The 22,468-nt window shown below is 47.2% G+C and overlaps 1 protein-coding gene across 1 annotated transcript in view; it reads right to left on the reverse strand.

Annotated features, from left to right (window-relative positions):
* The window catches only part of KCNA6 (potassium channel, voltage gated shaker related subfamily A, member 6), a 50,452-nt gene that overhangs the window by 27,540 nt on the left and 444 nt on the right, over nucleotides 1-22,468 (reverse strand). Inside the window, exon 2 of the mRNA XM_011996273.1 lies at nucleotides 17,893-22,405. Within this exon, the coding sequence (XP_011851663.1) occupies nucleotides 21,055-22,405 (1,351 nt within the window). The 3' untranslated portion in view covers nucleotides 17,893-21,054. The remainder of the gene's footprint in view (nucleotides 1-17,892; nucleotides 22,406-22,468) is intronic.

A 22,468-nucleotide genomic window follows, 5' to 3' on the forward strand; every position in this document is an offset into this window, starting at 1 on the left:
AAAAAAAAAAAAAAAATGTACAGCAACACAAGGTAACCTCTGCTGAGTGCAAAAGGAGGGGTCCAGTCCACATGAATACTTCATGAAGAAAGCTGGGTATGAGCTAGGTGGTCTTTGAAGGAGATTTAGGATTTAGAGTGATGAGGACAGAGGGAAGGTTGAGAGAGGCAGGACGGTCTCTGGGTCTAGAAAGATGGATATTCTGTAGGGATTTGTTCTGAAGACAGGCGAGTGACTAGGAACTGAATTCAGATGTGGTGACTTGGGGCATGAAGCACATAACAAGGACAAAACAGTGCCTCAGTGCAGGCCTGCAAATGTTCATTCTATGAGGTGAAGAGTGAACAGAGGAGCCAAAGGTACAAGTCAATGTCCTCTGCAGCCACCCTCAAAAGAGTATCAAGAAGCGTATTGTCTCAGGAGTATCAGGCCACTGCCCCATAACCTCAGATGTGACCAGGCCTGAAGGATCTCCTTCTACCTGTGTGTCCCTGCACCTCTCACTTTATCTTACCCAGTGGGCACACTGCCACTGGGGTGGGCTCACAGAGCAGGCCTTTAATCAATGCTGGGTTGTAGGCTGAACAAACTTCACAAGGCTAGAAAAAAAAGTAATAGAGAGGTACTTGTTTTTTTCACGTTGCCAGAGTCTCACATTTCCCTCTCTGGCTGAGTTCTCCCAAGTCTACAAGGGATGGTCATGGGCTGACTGATGACACCCAGGCTCTGTGCAGAGCATTCCCCTCGGGGTCTGAAGAAAAGCAAGAGAAAGGCCTCTGTTCTCTGGTCCCAACCACAAACATGAGGGCACTAATAATTCCACAACTACGCCAGCTTCAGAATCAGAGCACTAGGAAGGAGGAAGCTATTACTCATTTTGACCAGGAAGCCTTGTTTTATTTAGCAATGAGTATTTGCTAAGTGTATCTTCTACTCAATAGAACACCCTCACCATGTTTCTGTGAGGAGACCAGGGTGATCCCTATTTTATACTGGAGGAACACAAGGTGTGTGAGAAATGCACCCAGGATCTCAACACTAGTGACTAGGAGAGCCGGGCTTTGAGCCCAGATCAGTCTGATACTGAGACCTGTGTTCTCTCCGTATAGAGCACATAACAACTGTCCTTTCTTCCAAGTCTGAGCTGAATGGAAGCTCTCATAAGAGATTATTTTCAGAAGCTTTGTGTCTTAGCCAACGGAGTAAGTGAATTAACACACTGGACTCCAAAATCCAGCTCTGTTATAAAGTAGTCATAGTTGCCGTGTGGCCTTGGGCCAATCAAGTCATCACTCAGGACCCCAATTCCTTTTGGCATTTACAAAAGGAGAAAGCGGAGCTGGAGGATGCATCAGACCCCGTCCAGCTCCCATGGCTGGGAGGTTTTCCACCTCTTCCATAGGGAGGCTAGCCCAGACTGAACCGGAACCTTTTCTTCCTGACTAACGGCTTTTAGGAAAGAGGCTCATGTTGGCTGGCTCTCAGGCTCAACCCTGGTCCAGACCACCGTCAGCAGGACAGGGTCAAGCAGCACCATCTTGGCTGGCTGTTTGCGGGTGATAAGGGGTTATTGTGAAGGACTCTTGGACCCCCTGATAGCTGCCTGACAATGTCCAGCCAGAACAGTAAAGATCCACCAAGCCAGCCGTTCTGGGTCACATGCAACTTCAAGAACCACCTTGTGCATCTGCACCAAGGCTCCCTTTGTTTTGAGAAAGGAGAGCTCGTCGGTCCCATATTCCTCCGCAGTTCTTCCAAATCCTCTCACCCGGTAGGAAAGCCACCTGAGATTGTTGTATAAGAGGAGGAGGCACAGTGGGGACCAGCTTTGTTGGCAGACAGCTTACCTTTCCTGAAAGTCAGTGCTGAACCATCAAAAGTCACTGAGGACCCTGCTGACTCCCCCACACCAACTCACAAAACCAACAACCCATGGTGGGCAGGGCTCGAGAGAGGAAAGTGAACGATATCCTGCAAGAGTCTGCTAGGGGGTGGTTTCGTCTCCGTTGCAAGGCTACTGAATAGGTAGGGAGGTAAAGGGAATGGAGAGAATCAGCATTTGGAACTCTTCCCTGGGTGCAGCGCCACTGCCTGCATTGCCTGCAAGGCAAACCCCGCCTTCTCCCGCCGCCTCCCACTCCACCCAAGCAGCCCAGGGACAGAGGCTGCAGGATTCTGACACAGGAAGTCTGCAGTCACTGGGAGCCTCTCCAAGATTCAGCCTGTGTGAAGGAAAAGGTTTGGACAAGGAGAGGAACAGTAAAGAGAAACTAAAGTCCTCGGTTTGAATCGGGAGAGATTTTGAGCCTGCAGTTGGTTGCGGGGTGGAGGATGGCGGAAGGGGCGGATGCCCTTACCTGGTTCTGTTTCTCTTTCGCTGGTCACCTTGTTAAGCTCCCTTTGGCCAGGTGTCCGGAGTGGGACTCACCACTGCAGGGGCTCCAGCCCCACACAGCCGCCTCCCAGGAAGGACTCAGGTGGGCTTTCAGGTTATCAGGGGTGGGATGCAGGGGTGAGAGAAGCTTTGGTGGTGGATGTGAGAATTTGGGATGGGGGTGTGAGGCTGTAGCTGGGGGCAGCAGTGTTTGGGATGGGACTTTCCTGGATCCTGCCATGCACCATGTGCAGTGCTTTCTGCAGGATGGCATCGAAGGGGCTGGAGCTGGGGGGCAGCATGTCTGTGTCCTCAGACCATAGTGGAGGATGTGGACTGTCCAGGCTCCAAGCTGTCCATCCCTCAGTGCCATGACCTAACTGTTAAGTGGGATGGAGCATGGGAGGGAAACGCAACTGCACCTTTCAGAGAGAGGCCCTCTGAGCAGGAAGAGTGGCTGCAGTAGAAAGGATGTGGCTGAGAAGGGGAAGAAAGAGCCTCGCGAGCATCAGCACTAGGAGAGGCAACTGATTTCATCCTGAGAGTCTCAGGGGAGAGGAGGCTTCCCCTTCCCAAAAGAACTGGCAGGACTGGCCATGAGCCAAGTAGAGAACAGCTGCTGCTGACTGAGGGAGAAGCTGTGCAGCCTTAGGCAATTCAATCAACCTCTCTCAGCCAAGGGCAATATAATAATGCCTGCTATACTAACCTTAGTGAATTGTTGTGATGCTCAATGGTGAAAGAGAGTTGTCAAATGTGAAGTGCAATGAAAGCTATAGGTGTAATATTATCACCAGAACTTCTTAGGCTGGAGGTACCCAACTACGGCTACACACAAGAACCTCTAGAGACTTTTTTTTTTATCCTGCACTTGGAAACCACCCTAGATCAGTTATTCAAATTAGGGCAGGCAGTCAGCAGAAGGATAGGAAGTGGTACTTTTTTCAAAAGAATCTGGCGATGCTGATATCCTCTGAAGGTTGAGACCTGCTACCTAAAACTTCCCCAAACTCCCTGACAATGATCACTCTGAGCACATGTTTTTTAAAAAAGCATATTCTCAGGCTTCTCCCAGATCTACTGAATCAAAATTTCAAGGGGTCCTGGCAATCTCTATATTTAGCAAGCAATCAGAGCAAGGTGGACATGGTATGCCAGTGAAAAGTCTGTCGATTCGCTCCTTTTCTGCTGGATAATCATATCCAGCAATGCTTCTGGACAGCACAGGCAAATCAGTTCAAGGAGGGGAAACAGCCACCTCAGACAATAAGTACAGACATGCTTTGGGGGGATGGGGTTATAGTAGACGGCCAAATCCCATCCCATTCCTGCTCCACCGGGGGGGACACTCCAATTATGAAATGACACATTTCCCAGCCAAAGTGCCTGGGAACCTTAAGACAAAAAGGAAACGATGATGAGTTATCTATAACTAACAGCGTCAATTACGAGCGCTTTATTGTTGTGTCAATAGATTGTTCAGGCTTTCTTGCTTCACACTCTGCTGACTCTGTTCCCTTCATAAAATTATACAAACACATGCATACCCATGCACACGCACTCACAAACACAGGGACCCCAAGCTCGTCAAACACACAAATGGGAGGACGAAGAGGATGACAGGAGCTAGTGAACGCTTACCAGGCCACTGCATTACTCCATTCTAGCATTATTTGCAGGATTCCATGCTACATTAGTGATGTTCCCGGGTAACAGGACCCCAGGGATTCTTCATTTTAGCTCTTTCATCCCACAGGGGTAATACTAGCTTAGCAGATGAGAGCACGACTCTGGAGCCAGACTGCCTAGGCTGAAATCCTGCCACCCCGCTAACTGGCTGTGTGTGACTCTGGGAAAGCTAATTCTGTGAAATGGAGATAATAACGGGGCAACTGGGACGATTAAATGCGTTGGTACACATAAGCCCTTAGAGACATGCCTGGCACACAAGATGCTACGTGAGTGTCTGCTGCTATCAGTGATTGTTGTTTCCGTTGTTGTTTTACTATAGGTGAGAAAGGTGATACCCAGAAAATTAGTTGCTCACTTTGTTCACATGTCTTGACGCTTTTAGGAGTATAGCCAAGGAAGGAGTCATAGATGTGAACAAATATCTACGTACAAGTGTTTGTTGGAGCACCATTCGTTAGAAGCAACCTGAATGTCCAATAGGACGTGGGTTACCGAAAGAAGGCTGCATCTCTATGACGGCCATGTAGTAACTGCATGAGAAAACTAGAGACATAATGTGAAGCTTTTCAAATGAAATACTGAATGCTCTCTATAGATATACTGATACAGACAGACAAAGTTAGTCTGGGGGAAAAATACAACAAAGTTCCAACACTCAGTGTCTCTGGTGGTGGGGTTATGGGATTTTTATTTTCTTCCTTATACTTTTCTAAATTGGGGTAATTTTCTATTATGAGCAGATATTCCTTTTAGAGTCTGAAAATAAAGAGTTCAATTGAAGTAACTTGCTCAAGGTCAAACAGCACATTAGGAGTCCACACAGGCTTCCTATCCCTGTCCAGGGATTGGGCGGCTTCGTGAGGCTGCACTCAGAGTAGGAAGGAAAGCTGAGAGGGATGAGAATGATGAACGCACACCAAAAAGCAGCAGGACCTTGGTGGAGCTGTGCAGGGGTAGGCCCCAGCTCAGAGGCTTCCCAGGGCAGAGCTGTGAGGGCAGAGCTAGACACTCTTCCAGGGACTTTTCTATCCCAGAGTCACTGTGTGGCACAGGGAGGTGACCCAGGCACTACAACCCAATGCCTGCCCTTAGGGCTGCTCACTGCTGTCTCCCAGAAATAGAAGAAGCCAGCTTCTACTTTGTCTAAGGATTCCACAGAGTGACACCAACCTTTCTTTCCTTTGTCCTTTCTACAGACTCCTTCCTCTAGTGTGGAGTCTGAGACCCAGGGAATACTGGTTCGCATCCCTGCCTGCTTCTCCTTAATATAGAAACGTCTTTTCTTGCCCAGCATTTTCCCCATCATAATGCCAAGGTGCTTGACACAGCCAAAACCAAGGAATGTTTATTTTGCAACGCTGAAATAAAGAAGGATCTGGAATCACTTAATAACTAGGATAGACTTCATCTAAGAAAAATAGAAAGAAAGGAGGGAGGGAAGGAGGAGGGAAGGACAAGGGAAGGAAGGAAGGAAGGAAGGAAGGAAGGAAGGAAGGAAGGAAGGAAGGAGGAAGGGGAGGGAGGGAGAAAAAGAAGGAAGGAAGGAAAAAAGGAGGAAGGAAGGAAGAGAGAGGGGAGGAGGGAGAAAAAAGGGAGGGAAGGAAGGAAAGAGAGAGGGAGGAGGGAGGAGAGGAGGAAAGGAAGGAGGGAGGAAGGAATAGACGCAGAAAGGAAGGAAAAGGAAGACGTTTATCATTCCTTGATAGCAGATAAAAATTATTGTATCTCTTTCAAAACTTTGCTACAACCTGCTCAGTATATTTTTAAATGTAAGTTCAGATCTTTGTAAAATAATAGACTGGAGTATATGAGCTCTGAAATTCAGTGATTCTACATCAAGTTGAAAACCTAGTAACTCCAACTCTCTTTTTCAAAGATCAGTGGCAAAAGCCAAGCAATAAAGTCTGTCGAGTTTTCAGGGAGCCAGCTGCACATCTGATTAATACACTTGGGTATCCGCAGAAACCCAGTCGTCGAATCCAATGACCTCATTTTACAGTGAAGACTCTGGGGGAAGAACAATACTAATGGCTACCATTTGCTGAGGGCCAGGCAGGTGACATGCGTAGGGTCACACAGCAGGTTAGTGACAGACGCAGAATTGGATGCAATCCTCACCCACCCCACCGTCCACTTCTGACTTTTAGTGGCTTTAATACCAGAAACTTTTCCTCATGGCTCAAGATGTACAGAAGAGGAATCGGTACAAAGGCAACAACAGGACAAGAGCAATTACATCCTTTGTGCTTTTGCCTCTGAGCACAGAAGGGACACCACGGAAGAAGGAATTTCAGCCTGGGCCAGTGGGTGAGAAGCAGACAGCAAGCCTCAGGCCTTGCTGGATGAGAAGAGGGTCAGAGGTAAGAGCCCTCAGCAGCACCAAAACAACAAAACAAAATAAAACAAACAAACAAACAAAAACGCCTAGCAGAAAACATCTTTCCAGGGGACTGAAATCCAAGCACCAGAGGAACCAGGTCCAACTGTGGTGTGTCAGCACCAAAAATACTTAGGGAGAAAGGGCAAATGTCACACTTGAAAACAGTGTTTACGAAGATGGAAAAGAATACTGAGAAAACCCAGTTACATACAACTCACTGCTGGTATTTGCATCTTTCTCAGATTGTGAGGAAGATTTCATAAATAGGATAGTTAGTAAAGGTTATCATGAATGTTTTCATCAATAGGTTTTCGTTAGAAAAGTGATTGTAAAAAAAATCCATGTTACAATTTTTGACTTGGTTAACAACGTGCATAGGAATTGGCTGTTACACTGTAAGGCATGCAGACGTCCTCATTCCCCTGGCAGAGTGCATCAGATCTGTGGACATTTCCTAGCAAGGTAGCCCTAAACCTAACAAGACCAACTCTTACTGTTATTTTCTCAAAGACTTCTATTTAAGAAGACTTATAAGGACTATAAGGAAGAGGATGTCTTTTATCACATTATTCAGAGCCTTATCAAAACACCATTTGTTTCTGCACAACTCAAGAGGGGCGTGAAGAACTTTAAGAAGCTTGGTAAGAAGCCACACAATGGTCCAACTCAAAAAACCTTTAATGGCTGAGGCTCCGTGCACTCAAATCCATCGCAACAAGCTTCATATCTCTTCGAGTTTTTCAAAATGTATTTGTTGGATGAGTTTTGGGGGTATGTCAGCAGACATTACTATAAAAGGGGGAAGGAGATTCTGTGGTAAAAAAAAGTTTTAAAAACTAAAAAGTTGAAAAACACTGGGTTAAAGAAGTGAAATAGGTTTACTGCTGCAGGACTTCTCAGAGCCTTTACTTTTATGTTCGTATGCATTGTACATCTCCAAGAGGCCGCATTTCTGAAACATAGTGCCTGGGGATTCTTTCTCCATGGAAAGTTGTGTAGGACTGATGTTCTGCAGATCACATTTGCGGAACTCTGGCATGAGTTATTCTAGGTAATATGGTCACTTGAGTATCCATGTCAGCAGAAGACAAAACAGGAGGAAGGAAATTTAAAGTGCAGCAGGAGATGTGTAATAAAGTGCAGCAGGAGATGTGTAATAAAGTACAGCAGGAGATGTGTAACTGAGAAATGAGGAAAACATCCTGACAAACGATGTGCTCAAACACAAGTCGCTTGAAGGAGTCTATATTATGGATTCTCTTTCCCTGGGCATTTTTCAGAATAAGCCTGGAATAATCTAGAAATTTTTCTAATGCACAGCAAGGCAATGAATTCCATGACTTTTAGAATTCTCTTCCTGCTCAATTATTCCATGTCATCTGTCCTTATTCTCTATTGATATATGAAGTGAGTTCAGCTGACTGGCTTGCAAATTAAATACATCCCTGAAATGCTGAAGGTAAAGTCAATGCATCCTCTGTAAGTTGAGTCTGTTTTCCACTGATTTGTGTTATAATTGCAAAGAAAAGTGTTGACCTCACGCATCGGGGAGAAAGCATCCTACCCGAACCCTTGTGCATTTCTTCCCGCTCATTCTCCCGCTGACGGCAGCCCACAGGTCAGCCAAGTGAATAGCTGAGTCATGCGAGCCTTCCACATTCAGTCCTTCAATCTCTCTGTGGATTCCCAAGTTTTCTGGAAGTTCTCGCTGATCTCAGGGATTCTCAATGGGTAAGTCACCTCATTGCTTATGTTCTTTCTTTAGGAATTTAACAAAATCCCTGGATATTCTCTGCTGCTGGCTTTTTTAACAAGGAAACAGTTTCACTCTAAGAGGGTAGGAAGCCCCTTTACATGAGTCGCCTCTGTTATGACCAAGTGTTTGGTGATTGAATAGCTGAATCATGGTCACTATTGGATCAGAAAGTCCAAATCTACGAAATGAAAGAAATATGTCTACATAGGTAGACATATTTCCCAAAAGACTGATTTAGGAGAGCTGTGAGTGGTTTTAACTGTACCTAACGTTTGGATAAGAGGCCTTGCCTATGCCTCAGTACTCTGTCAAAGTGGGCAAATAAGAAATAGACCATGAAATGATAACTTTTACTGAATGCGTACCACATACCAGGCCTGTTAGCGTTACCTGCTTTAATTCCACCGATTCACTGGCCACCATGTGGGATGTCTATTAATGGTCCAGTTTTACAGAGGAGAAAAACAAGGCTCAGTGAGATTCTGAATTCTCCCTGGGTCACACAGGTAGACGCCAGTGGGGAACAGCACTGGGAGTTGACTCCCTCAGGGTGGACAGATATCACCCTCTGCCTACACTGCTCACAGACAGACGAAGAGGCTCAGAACCATGTCCTCATGTCTCCTGTCCTGCCTCACCTGACACAGCTACAGGTGTGGGAAACACAGTGTTGCCCACCTGCAAATGCATCACTTACAGTCTGCATGCAGCAAGAAAAAGAGAGATTATGACAGAGTTTCTTGGAATTCCCCATTTAATTTAATTTTATTATTTATTTATTTATTTATTTATTCATTTATTTGAGACAGTGTCTCACTCTGTCGCCCAGGCTGGAGTGCAGTGGCACGATCTCAGCTCACTGCAAGCTCCGCCTCCCTGGTTCAAGCAATTTGCCTGCCTCTACCTCGCAAGTAGCCGAGATTACAGAAATCCGCCACCACACCCGGCTAATTTTTGTATTTTTAGTAGAGATGGAGTTTCACCATGTTGGCCAGGCTCATCTCGAACTCCTGACATCAACCGATTCGCCTGCCTCGGCCTCCCAAAGTGCTGGGATTACAGGCATGAGCCGCTGCACCCAGCTGGAGTTCCCATTTTTGAACATATATTTTTAAAAATGTCTCCTAGTTCCTACAATGAAAATAAAAACGCTTTTTTTCCTTTCAAGTCTGATCAGCAGTCTTCATCATTTCCAATGCCACAGCACCCCTCTTCCTTCCGCTGAAGGAAGGAATCACGATTGCATGAAGTACATTATAAGCTAGTTTACATTCATCTTTCCACCGACTACATGCTCTCTTTTAAGTGTAACCATATTGTGTAGATTTTTTAATGCGAAAGGGCCCACTTCTATTAAAAAGCGCCTCTGATAGGAAAATAATTGTATTATACACACACAACAACAACAACTTTTTGGAAATGCATCTGTTGGAAAAAGTGAAGCCTACAAGCATTCAAATGTAAGGCTCATGATGGATTTTATTTAACCCCAACCTGATTGAATATTTCCTGCCCTCCTGGAAAGGGCAAATATAAAGCTTAAAAAAAGGAAAACCTTTCTTATCTCCCTCTGAAGGAAATAATGTTAGACATGGTTCCAAATCTATGGTCATTTACCTTTTGACCAAAAAGCTTCAAAGACAGGAGATTCCACCTGAGAGCTGAAACCAGCTGGAAATAACCCAGGAGAGGCAAGATCGAATCTGGGGATGGCCATGGGCCTCATGACATCGCAGAAGCAACCAGACAGATGCATAGCCCATGGGTGGGTGGCCAGTGGTTATCAGGAAAGCCACACGGTGCCACTCATGAATCCCCGCTCTGACGCCCACTCGGTCCTAGCCAGCGGGAGTGCAGTAGTGCTCCATAGTCTGAGATCACAGAAACAGGAGGCGGTTCTCTAATTGGACACATCTCCGAACGCGGAAGTTTGCCTGATTTCTCATTTTCATCACTTCGATTGGGAGTTCTGAATCACATCACACACTCCCCTGCCTGCTTACCTGGACACAGAACATGGCATGCTCTTGTTACTCTCCAGTGCCTTCTTCCCTGTGCAGCCCCACACTTCCGTCTCTCACGGATAGCTGGAACCGGCTCCTCACGGCATGCAGCCTTCATTTCTGCTCTCATTTCTGTTTTTTCCAGCAAACTCACATATTCCCATCTCCATCTGACCTGCTACTTCTAAGTCAGATAATTGATTCTGAGCCACTAGATGAAGTCACACAGGAAGGCTCTGAGTATGGCCACAAGCACCTGTATCCCCAGGGGCTACCAGGTGACATAAGCCAGATATGGTTTCCCTAAACACGATACTCTTTCCATCTTTCTTTTTCTAAGCTTTGGTAGAAATGTACATAGAGAGAACTATCTCCCACCTACGAAAAAACATGGCTAGGGGCACAATTAAAACTGACAGACAGGCTGGGGGCGGTGGTTCACACCTGTAATCCCAACACTTTGGGAGGCCAAGGCGGGTGGATCACTTCAGGTCAGGAGTTTGCGACCAGCCTGGCCAACATGGTGAAACCCACTCTCTACTAAAAATACAAAAAATTAGTCAGGCCTGGTGGCGGGCACTAATTCCAGCTACTCAGGAGACTGAGACAGGAAAATCACTTGAACCTGGGAGGTAGAGGTTGCAGTGAGCCGAGACCATGACATTGCACTCCAGCCTGGGAAACAAGAGCGAAACTCCCTCTTAAAAAAAAATGACAGATGGCCCAGCCTCAGCAGCAGGGACTAAGAAGTGATGGGCACTGTGCAAAGAGGACCCACGTCCTTCTGCAAGGGGCCACTGTCCCTTAGCTTTTGCTGATAGGGGGTGGAAAGTAAACGTGCGGGATCAACAAGCCCAGACCTTTGCTTTGAAGAGAAACCAAAAAGTCAGATGTGTGTGTGAAATATTCCAATAGCCCTTAATGTTGTGTCCCATGTGGCTCCCAAGCCACAAGTGACAACTGAGGACCTCTTACAAGGTAATCTGCCCAGTTTTAGGGTAGGTGCTCTGTGATTGCAATTCGGAATTGCTGGAGGCATGTAAAACCATAAACCAGGAGATTGCAGATGCACAAAAAAGAAAAACAAAACACACAAACACACACACACACACACACACACACTTCCAAGTGAGTAGAGGGTCTGGTTGGGAGGGTGTGCCTGGCGCCTGAGTGTACACACATATGCTCTCCCGGGTGAACGTGATCCTTCCCCTGAAGCACAGACAGCAGTCTTCTGCAGGGAACACGGCTATTTTCCCCACCATATCAGAACTTGTTTCTCTTTCCACCAATGCCAAATTGCCTTAAAGCAGCTGAGGAGTGCCTGGCTGATTTATGTCTCAACGACCAGGGCTTCTGGACACGTTCTTCCTTCTGACCCTGGTCCTGTGATTTGTGAAAGAGCTCTGTAACTGACAGCGACTTCTCTTTCTCTATCAGGGCAACAAAGTGCAGGGAAGAGTCTAGAAGCTGCTTTCTGCCTCCCAAGGCATCAGAAGTCAACGCTCCTGGGTAAGATGCTGACCTTCTGCATCCCCTCCTTCCTCTATAAAATACAGAGACTCAGATAACCCCTTGCTTTCCTGATTTCCAATCTATGACAGTTTTATTCTGTCCAGTCACTAAATTAAACAGAAAAAATAAAGCCTTAAGAGGTTAAAGAATCCCTTAATCAGTGAGATTAGAAGCCCAGAGCCTGTACATGAGCCTCTCTTTGTCCGGTGCTAAATACCTTTGGTCTGCACTAGTCCTCAGTCATTAGTACTTCCTTAAAAATCCAGAAGCTGGTCATCTGCTTCTGGGCTTCTGTAGCTACAACCACTGCCTCTGTGCCCTGGAAACTCAGGGGAGGGAAAGATAAAACTAAAAATCACTTAATTCCATTTTCAATGGACAGCTCTGCTAGGGAGTTTGGTTGGACAGAAAATGAATAGTTATTTTTAAGTGTGTGTGTGTTTTGTGTGTGTTTTTAGATAATTTCTTATAGTTCCATTTCCCATGGGAAAAATATGCTGGCGTTGGAGTCAGAAAATTTGGGTCCCAAGCACAACTCTGCCCCTAATTTCCTGTGTGATCTTGGGCAAATTATTTCACTTCTCTGCATCAGTCTCCTTCTTCGTAAAGAGGCATTGACTGCCCCCTCCATCTGGGACCCTCAGCACCACCCTCTGCAATGCTCCCAGGCTTGAGGGAAGGGTTAAGCGAGAATTCTCATTCTAGCTTGGCTGGAAACAAACTTTGTTAAAATACATACATATTACCAGTGTATCCATCCTATTCTTCCAAGATATATTTAGATTATATTTCTGTATATTAAATCACATCGTAAGTGCAATTATTTAAAGAAATTCTGCTGTGAATCCTCTAGGCAAAGAGCCTTCTGGTAAAAATAGCTAGCTATCCTGAGTCTATTTTTTATGTCATATTTCATTTAAATGTTTGTTTCAGAGAACAAAACTGCAGTCAGCAGGGACCCTGCCTTTCTCTGACATGCAGGTAGTTTCGGCCCCACTCTCAGGTGGGTGTTTGGTGTCTCCGAGGGTCCCTCTGCTGATTGGCAGTGGGAAGAGCCATGCTTTGCTAAGAGTTTATTTCCTGCTAAACTCTGTAACTGGCTGTCTCTTCTGAATCTCACAGCAACTGTGTAAGGCAAGTGATGTTAGCTTCCTTATTTTGCAGATGACGAAACTGAAGCTTGGAGAGGTTAAATGAGGTACAGCTAATAAACAGTGATTCAGACCAATTCTCCAACTCCAAAGGCAGGCAAGCCAGCATGCTCAGAATCCTCAAACATGAGGGCAGCCACGTCGCCTTGCCCTGGGATGGGACCTTTGTAAGAAGCCGTAGTGGCTATGGCAGTGAGATGAGGGTGAAGACAGCAATCTGGCCCACGCCGAGACCCCTAACAAGAGATGTCATAAATGCTCTTTAGGCGGAGTGAAGGCCAGTGGAGACCCACAAGGGCAGGGGAGTTGGATTATTCCAACTCCAGGGCCTCCTGTCTCCTCCACTTTAATGGAGGACCAGGAAAGCAGAAACACACTCACGGGAGATTAAGGGGTACCCCCACCTGCAAAGGGGGCCGTGAAGGTGACTGGGGAACAGAATGCATGCTGAGGATGAGGGCCAGGACAGTGGAAGTTTGAAAGCCACTGGAACAGTGTAGGAAAATTCTGGGCCCGGGTCTGGTTTGTGGGTTCTGTCCCTCCTGCTAACTATAAGACCCTGCATTCATCCCAAGGAAGAAGGCATGAGCAGGTGTGTGAGGAAAACTCGAGTGGAGTGTCAACCACTGAGAATGTTAAAATGGAAGAGGGAGATCAGTGGCGGTACTGAGAAAGGGCTCCATAGAAAGATGTTCCACGTATATACGCTACACACATATAGAATATAGAGATAGAATATAGAGCACCACGTGTGTGTGTATATATGTGGGTATATGTATAAGCGTGTATATATGAGTCTGTGCATACATGTGTGTATATATGTGTTTGTGTGTGCATATATGTGTGTATACATGTGCATGTGTATATTTATGTTTGTGTATATATATGTGTGTGTATATGTGGGTTTGTGTGCATAGATATGTGGATGTATGTATATATATTTATGTGTGTATATGCATATGTGTGTGTGTGTGCACACTCAGAGACCCATAGGAAACAAAAGCACAGGACACCTGCTGCTGTTCCATCAGAGACAAGCTGGCATGTAAACAGAAGTCTATATACACACTTAGGAGCTATGGCTTCATTCTCTCTTCTTGCCCAATAACAGTTAGACCCTCACTGCATTCCATTCGGTTCCATGTCCCCTGAAGAGTATTAAACACACATTACTGTGTGCCTTTAAGTACATCACAACCCCTCTGAGCTTCAATTTTCTTACCTGCCAAAGAAAAAAACAAAGCCTAGCCTACCACCTCATTTCATTGCTATAGGATGATAATAACAGCTGACACTGTACATGTAAACACTGTACATATATTAATTATTTTAATCTTCAAAACAACCCTATCAGATTGGTACGATTATTAGCCTCCATTTGACAGAAAAGGAAACTGAGGCCACAGAACTGTTCCATGACTTGCCCAATGTCACCCAGCAAAGGAGGGATTTGAGCTGCGACGATCTGGTTCCAGCAACTATGCTCTTAACCCCTTTGTTAAACAGCACGATGTCTGAAAGCACTGAACGCGTTTGCAAATGTTCTGTAAATGAATGGCGCCATTCTGATTCTTGCTAGGACTGTTCCCACTGGGAATGATGCAACGCAGGGTCAGGATTCCCTGGGTGAAGATAAATCCTGCAGCCTCAGATCTGCAGCCCCGCTAGCCAGGTACCACACTTCAGTGGTAAGTCCTCCCCGCCCCTCCCAGCTGCAGGACTGTCTTCCTATGTTCTTTTTCAAAGCAGTGTCTCTGCTGCCAAGAGCAGGTTTGTCTGTCTCCTGGAGACAGCGGTTGTCAAGCCCTGAGAGAACAGCAAGCATGTCAAAAATAGCAGCGCCAGCAGACTGCGTGGCTGCAATTTCCTTTTGAAATGTCGGCTTTGCTCTCACCAAAGAGCCAGGGTCTGTCTGCGCTCCTTGCAGCCTACAGCAGAAGCTGCTTAAGATTCCAACATGTTTTCTAGGAGGAGGTAAAGTGTATCTGCTGAGGCTCGTGACCGAGGAATGAGGAACTCTCTTTACAGTAACAATGATGAGGTTGGAGTTGGGTTTAAAAAAAAAAATTGTAATAAATCCCAGCAGGGCTAGTCCCTAAACAGGTCAAGTGATAGCCAAGGTAAGACCAGTGTGAATGATACTTCCTGTAGGGTAGGAACTTTTCCTCTTTTGTTCTGAAAACTAGGGAGTCACTCTCCTGTTGTTACTGTGCACCTTCAAACACAGCCGCCGCTTTGATAACCCGTCAAGGCGGCGGCTGATAGGTTTCCACTCCCCCTTTAGGGTACCAGGTGAAGCCGGAGGATGAGGACCAAGAAGACCAAGAGGTAGGGTGAACTACTTTCTCAAGTTCAGAGCAAAGGGACGTGAAAAACATGACCATCTCCAACCGCACAGAGACCTCCAGCCCAGCACAGAAGTGGTTCATCAGGAGACCTGGCAAGATGAGAGGCTAACAGCCCATCTGTCTTCCTTCCCCACGGCCTGCGTCTGGGAAGATCCCTCTCGCTGCCAACTGCCAAGCTCCAGACCTTATTCTGCCATGAGCTCTCTGTGCAACCCGAGGCAAAATACGAAGTGAGATGGAGACAGGAACTCCTACCACCTAGTAAACGGATTTCTTTTCCTCCCCTAAGTGACCGTGACAAGGTAGGATTAGAGTACGCTTTCCTCCCCACTTCCTTCCCACGGCAATAACACACAGTCAAAACCCATGTGAGCCAGGATGGCAGCTCCAGCTAGATTGTCCCGGAAGGACCACACTCTCTGGGAATCTATCTTGGAAAGGATGTCGAGTTGCTGGCAGATAGAAATTCTGCCGCAAGCAAGGGCTCAGCCAGTGGAGAGGAGAAATGACAAGCCGCAGGACTGGCTGGTGCATCTGAGGAAAGCACCACGGGAAGGGAAGGGAAGGGAGGGTCCGGTGGGCACAAGGTGAAGAAGGCCAAGAGGAGATCAGGGGCTGGGAGAGAATCACTGAAAGGTTCAGTAAGACAAATGAAGGCCGTTACCGCCCACTTCTTTTGTTTACCCAAAGCACCAAAGACTGCTGGGACCTCATCATAGGGCTGTTAAGCATCAATAACAACTGTAGGGGGAGCGTGGGGAGGGGGTTAGGAAAAATGAAACCTTTATGTACCCACAAAAAAAATTTTCAAAAAATTCAAAAATAAAATAATAACCATAGTAGATACATCAATAAAACCTTGGGCCCTATGCAATCTCTTAAGGAATTCTGAGTTTACAGCTGTAGGGATTTGGTGGGGTTTTTGGTTTGTAGGAACTTTTCTTGGAGTTTTTTTCTTTTTGCCAGCAAACTGTAAGTTCCTTGGGCAAGCTCAAGACCATAGTCCTATATAATGAATAATGTTCAACATATATATCATAGCTCAATGCATGCTAATTATGCCCTGCACTTACCCAAAAAACTGGCATGACACATCTTTAGAGGAAAAAAGAAAAAAGCATGTAACTCTCGTAACAATTTGATGTCAAAACGAAGCGCGCGCGCGCGGCCACACACACACACACACACACACACACACACCAGTTCGTCATATTGTGCATGAATAGCAAGGATAAACTGCATGTAAGCTCTGAAGTGTCCCCATGTGGCAGAAGAAAAAAAAACTGTCGTTCTATTCTAGATATTGTCTGGTCCATTTTTAGACACGCCAAACTTCTAGATTTATAGGACCAAACCGTTCTTCCAGCCCAGATGGAAAACTCCCAGATTATTAGACTCATTGCTTTCTTTTTTTTCACAATTCAATGATTTGGGGGTGCAATTTTTAGAGTTGTATGATTATTACCATAATCCTGTTTGAGAGCATTTCTATTACCCCCCAAAAGTTATCTGGGGCCAATTGTAATAGCATAACCTTCCACCCTCTGGGGACCCCTCAGGTTGTCCTGATGTCCTGCTGCAGGTGGGACTTAGCCCATACTCTGAGACTTCTAGCAAGGAGTCCGTCAATTCTCCTTGCAGACTGCCTGGTGAATCTTAATCCTCCTTGTCAGGATTCCCTGCACCTTGTACCACTGAGATTTATGTCCTTTCCTTTTGTTCTGCCTTCAGTACCCGAGAGAGAGACAGCCAGATACTAACAAAACCTTCAAGTGAATTAAGGGCAGTGCTAAGGTCATCCCCGAGGTAAGGCTTTTTCCAGGCTAACTCCAACCTTATGCCTGCCTCCTAAGCCCTCTTTTGTCTGTTTGTTTGACATTTCTACTGTTCCTCTGTCTTTGACCTCTCTGCCAGCCTCCTAAGCTTGGAGACCCTGAGGTGGTCCAGGGCTACTCAGCAGAGGATTCCTCTGAGACTTCTCAGGGTCATTCTCTCCCCCCAGCCTGCCTTCTCTCATTTATGCTTGCAGGTTCAGGAAATTTCTGGGAGACATTTTTCTGAGCCCACGGCAGTCTCATCTTGCTTGGTAGGTTCAGGACTTGCCCCCACAGAGGTAAGCATGGTAGGAAAGAATGGCGGAGTGAGAAGTCAGGAAAGAGTGGAATACTCCTGCTACAGACAGACCTTAGCAAGCACAGCTGTCCTAGATTTCAATGTGCGACCTCGCCGTCAACACTCTAGGTGCTCCCAGTCGCTGAAAAGGTGGAGAGAGGGAGAAAGATAGGCAGGAAGACACACATAGAAGGAAGAAGACGGTAAAACAACAGAGGGGGGAAAACCAGAAGGAAGAAAACTAGAGAAAGGAGAAAAAAGGCAGAGACAGTAAGAATGAAAAGAAGGAAAGGGAAAAATGCACAGAAAAAGAGAGAATTTTTTAAAGGGGCCAGCAGCATCAAGGGGACAGAAACAGAGAAAAAGAAAACTGAAGTCAATTGAGTCAAAGAAAAATACACAGAAAAAGCGAGGTAGCCCCTGAGGGAAGGAGAATGAAACCCTTGCATCTCTCCAGATGCACGCTTCCCCACCTTCTCTCTCTCTCTCCCCACCCCGTTCTAATTTTGCCTGCAGGACTGAGCCAAAAACAAAATTCCCCTCCAGTAGAACCCACCTCACCTGCAAAGACGGCGAGCTGTCCCTCCTCGCTCCGTGGGGACGAATATCCCGCATCTCAGGCTGAGGCTGGCAGTGCCAGGAAGTCCTCTGGGAGCTCCTTCCAGCTTGAGTCAGGTGTAGCGATGGCTTGGACCCTTCCTGTGAATCACCACCCCAGCTGTCCAGGCAACACAGAGTGCATATTCTCTTGGTGCTCAGGGCACAAAATCCAAATAAAGAGACTTAAGGTCAGAGAGGGATCACTTGACAAAATTCTTCACAGAAACTTGGTCGAGCTACAGCCTCTCCGTTTTTCTTCGATGTCTTGAGAAGAAAGATCTTTGAGATTCCTCCCAGGAGCTAGATAGACTGTTCCCAGGGAGGAAGAAGTTGCAATTCTCCGCCTCTCGTGGAGCTGGGAAGAGCCTGCCTCTGCGGAGACGGGAACTCCATGATCCCTAAGACTGTGATCTCACCTGGTGAGGCCCAGCCTGGCTGCCACTCCAAGGAGAAGTTGTCCCCTCTAAGGGCTCCCCTCGACAGCTTGAAAAAATTAACACTGACGTTGGTTTAACTGGTTGCTTAACATTCAAATTTCTGAAGAATCAGGAGTAAGATGAGGCAGCTGCAATGACTGGGTGGGGAAACTAGGAAGAAAAGTCCAGACAGGAAGCTTTGAGGCCCTGCTTCCTCCACATTTTCCAAAAGTCCCACATCCCTGTCCTGGCACTCCCAGCCCCTAAGCCACTATGTGGGAGGTGCTCCCATTTGAGAAGCTGGAAAGATGTAGTCCCCTGGTCTCCCTTGATGCCCAAAGCAGAAGATAGAGAGAACAGTCTGGAAGGTTGCTACGGCAACCAGAGTCCCTGGTGAGCTGGGCTCTCCACAAACCCTTTCAAGCGTGCTCTGACTTGAAAAGGAAATGTTTTCTCAGGGATGGTGATGAGGGTGATTACATACACATATACAGAGATACATGCATACATGTCCCAACTTTCACCCTCCGCTGGGAGCTTCCCTTCTGCCTCTGGAATGGGCTTTTCTCTTCTTTCCCCAAATAGCCAGCAGTAATGGGAGAGATTTGGAAAACTAGCACTTTCTGACCTCAGAGCAGGTTTGTGCATCATAAACATCTCTATCTTCTACTGTGTTTCAGGTTTGGGGAAGCCAAGCTCCTAGTCAAGGTGACCTCCAGCCATGGAAGGATCCCCCTGAACATATCTAAAGAGAACCCTCCTTTCTGAAGGGTAAGAAGAAAGGCTGAGGGGCTCAGTCCAAGAGGCCAAGGAGGGATTTCGGGAGCCAATGGTCCATAATGGCCTATTCTTAGGCTTTGGATCCAAGGCAGGAACCCTGGGGGAAGGCCTTGCCTATGGGGGTATGGAGAGAACTAAAAATCAAATCTATGACTAAGATTCACACATTTGCATAGCAATGTCCCCAGCTTCCCAGACATTCCCCATGAGGTAGGGAGGGGAAGACAATAATGTTCCCATTTAATGGGTGGGTAAACTGAGGCACAAAGAGGGACTGTGGACCCAAGTTACCCTGTAAAGTTATGGCAAGATCGAGATTTAGATCTGGCAGTCACAGAAGCAACACTGCCTCTCAAGCAAACCCTCATAAGGCTGTCCTCTCGTAAGCTGGTCTTCGAGAAAATAATGTTTTAAAAAAATTATCATCAGAGAGTCTGAAAGCATAGATATAAAATTAAAAACATGTTAACAGTCCTTTCAGTTTCAGAACTGCACCCAAAAGAACTCAGAACAGTACATCACAGTTTATCAAAGGCAAAAAACAAATGGCAACGTTACTGAGAGAGAAAAGAGGGTAGGTGGGCCAGTGGATAGATGGCAGTGGTCTCACACTGGAAGAAAATGGCTTAGATCAAGTGGGAACACCACCACGTCACCTTACCAGTGAGAGCAGACCAAATGCAGCTCCAAGGGGCAGAGCAGGCAAGTGTTTGCTTGACTCAGCAAAAAAACCTCTTAGAGTGAGGCTGTTGGCAAAAGAATAACACTTGCTCCTTATTCTAAACCACCTATTTCACGCCCATAAAATGGGAAGAAACCCATGCTGCCATCCAATGTGTGCTTTTACCTGTCTAGGGCTTTAAGCTGGAGTTTGCTTGAGGAAGCCTTCAACAGCAATCCTAAATCAAATTCCCAGGAAGCAAGGTAGAGGGCTAGAGAAAATTTGGGGGAAATGAGGGAGAAAAGGCTGCCATCTGCAACAGGATTCCTCTGCCCCTTTGAGAAAACAGCATCTGTTTAAGTGGCACCTTGCTTCAGACTGTGGTCAAGCCAGTTGCTTGACTCTATTCAGACATCCCTCCTGGTTTTGTGGCTCCCTTTCTCCAGTTCTTCTCCTCAGGAAGGCACTTGCACAAAAAGAGTATTTGGCTCTGATAAGGAACCTTCCTGGAAGCTAGAGAGTCAGGGGATCAGAGTGGGGAGGACCAAATGTAGACCAAACACCAGTGCCTCTTGTGCTGAGCCACACTTTGAAAAATCCATGGCCCCTTTGGTCCTGGACTAACCCCCGTGTCCTCCAAGTGGTAAAGTTTGATTGTATTTTCTCTAATTCCAGCCAAGTTTAGAAATGAATAACCTATTTTGAGGCTGTGCAAATGAAGACTCTACCAAGGGTCATCTGCAGGATGACGAGCGGGTGTTACAGGGCACCGGAATAACAGCAAGTTGAGTACTGCTTCTGTCCTCCAGCTTCTTCCAGTTACCAAGCGGCCTGAAGCTAGGAAGCGCACATGACCCAAAGCAAAGAACACTAAGGAGGGAGCGAAGACTTAGGTATGGCTGGTTTCCATCCTGTTGACATTGCTGTTCCTAGAGATATTGTAAGTCCCAGACATGAAAAATCAGTCTTGAGGGAAGGTCAGACATAAATGTATATCTCATCCATATGACAGAAGATGGGCATGATTGGGTGGCACCGCTGGAATTTTAAAAATGTCACTTAGATGGATTCACCTTGAGTGCTTAAGCAACAAGGGATTAAGCAACAAGGTTGATAGTCCAGGTATTTGGTCCTGGATGCTAGGTAGTGGGTGAGGGGGAGACAGTCAAGAAGTCAACTGAAGCTAGAGTGAGTAGTGAAAATGAGAAGGAAGCCTAAGAGACTGTTAGCTCAGTGCTCCCCTCCTGCAGGCCCTGCCTTCATTGGTCAGACCTCTGTGAGCATTCTTTTCTCTGCATAGGCCCGATGTGGTGTAGGAAGGTAGCTGGGTCTCCGTTCCCGGTTAGCCTCGGGGAAGTCAGGCTTGCCAAGTCCATTGTCAGTTGCCTTCAGGTCTGGCGTAGGCTGCCCACAAGTGACGTGGGTATACTGGCCTTGCTCCTCCTGCTCCGTCTCCCGGTGGTAGAAGTAGTTGAAGTTGGAGACAATGACGGGCACAGGCAGGGCAATGGTGAGGACCCCAGCGATGGCACACAGCGAGCCCACGATCTTGCCCCCCACAGTCATGGGGTACATGTCCCCGTAACCTACCGTGGTCATTGTAACCACTGCCCACCAGAAGGCATCCGGGATGCTGGGAAAGAGCGAATCGTCATCGTCAGCCTCTGCGAAGTAAACAGCACTGGAGAAGAGGATGACCCCGATGAACAGGAAGAAGATGAGCAACCCCAGCTCCCTCATGGAGGCCTGCAAGGTCTTGCCCAGGATCTGCAACCCCTTGGAGTGGCGGGAGAGCTTGAAGATGCGGAACACCCGGACCAGGCGGATGACTCTGAGGATGGCCAGGGACATGGCCTGCTGCCCATTCTGGCTGCCTCCTCCACTGGCTGGCTGCTGCTCCTGCTGCTGCACCAGCTCAGTGCCCAGGGTGATGAAGTAGGGGAAGATAGCCACCAAGTCAATGATGTTCATGATGTTCCGGAAGAAGGCCGGCTTGCTGGGGCAGGCGGAGAAGCGCACCAAGAGCTCAAAAGTGAACCAGACAATGCACAGGGTCTCCACCAGAAAGAAAGGGTCTGTAAAGAAGGAGCCCCCCAGAGTACTGAGTGAGGACGAGCCCCCGGTCCCCATTTCCCCAGGGGTGATGCCATGATGAAATGTGTAGGAATCATCTTCATCCTCCTCTTCCTCCTGACTCCCCCTGGAAACTGAGGAGACTCGACTCACACCACCACCATTGTTTCCACCTCGACCATCTACACGAAACTGGGGTAAGGTCTCCAGACAAAAGATGACTATGGAGATGAGAATGACCAACACGGAGACGATGGCGATACCCCTGGCGGGCCCAGAGCTCTCTGGGTACTCGAAGAGCAGCCACACCTGGCGCTGGAAGGGCTGGGAGGGCAGCGGCTTCTCGTCCTCGCCACCTTCGGGCAGGCAGCCCTCGTCCTCCCGGAAGGCCGCCAGGGCCTCGTCCCCCAGCTGGTAGAAGCGGATCTCCTCCAGGAAAATGTCCAGGGGCACGTTGACCGGCCTCCGCAGGCGGCCCCCCGACTGGTAGTAGTAGAGGATGGCGTCGAAGCTGGGCCGGTTGCGGTCGAAGAAGTACTCGTTCCTCAGGGGGTCGAAGAAGCGGACTCGGCGGCCGGGGTCTCCGAGCAGCGTGTCCGGAAACAGC

The sequence above is a fragment of the Mandrillus leucophaeus genome, unplaced genomic scaffold (genome assembly GCF_000951045.1).
Source record: "Mandrillus leucophaeus isolate KB7577 unplaced genomic scaffold, Mleu.le_1.0 Scaffold508, whole genome shotgun sequence".
Lineage (NCBI taxonomy): Eukaryota > Metazoa > Chordata > Mammalia > Primates > Cercopithecidae > Mandrillus > Mandrillus leucophaeus.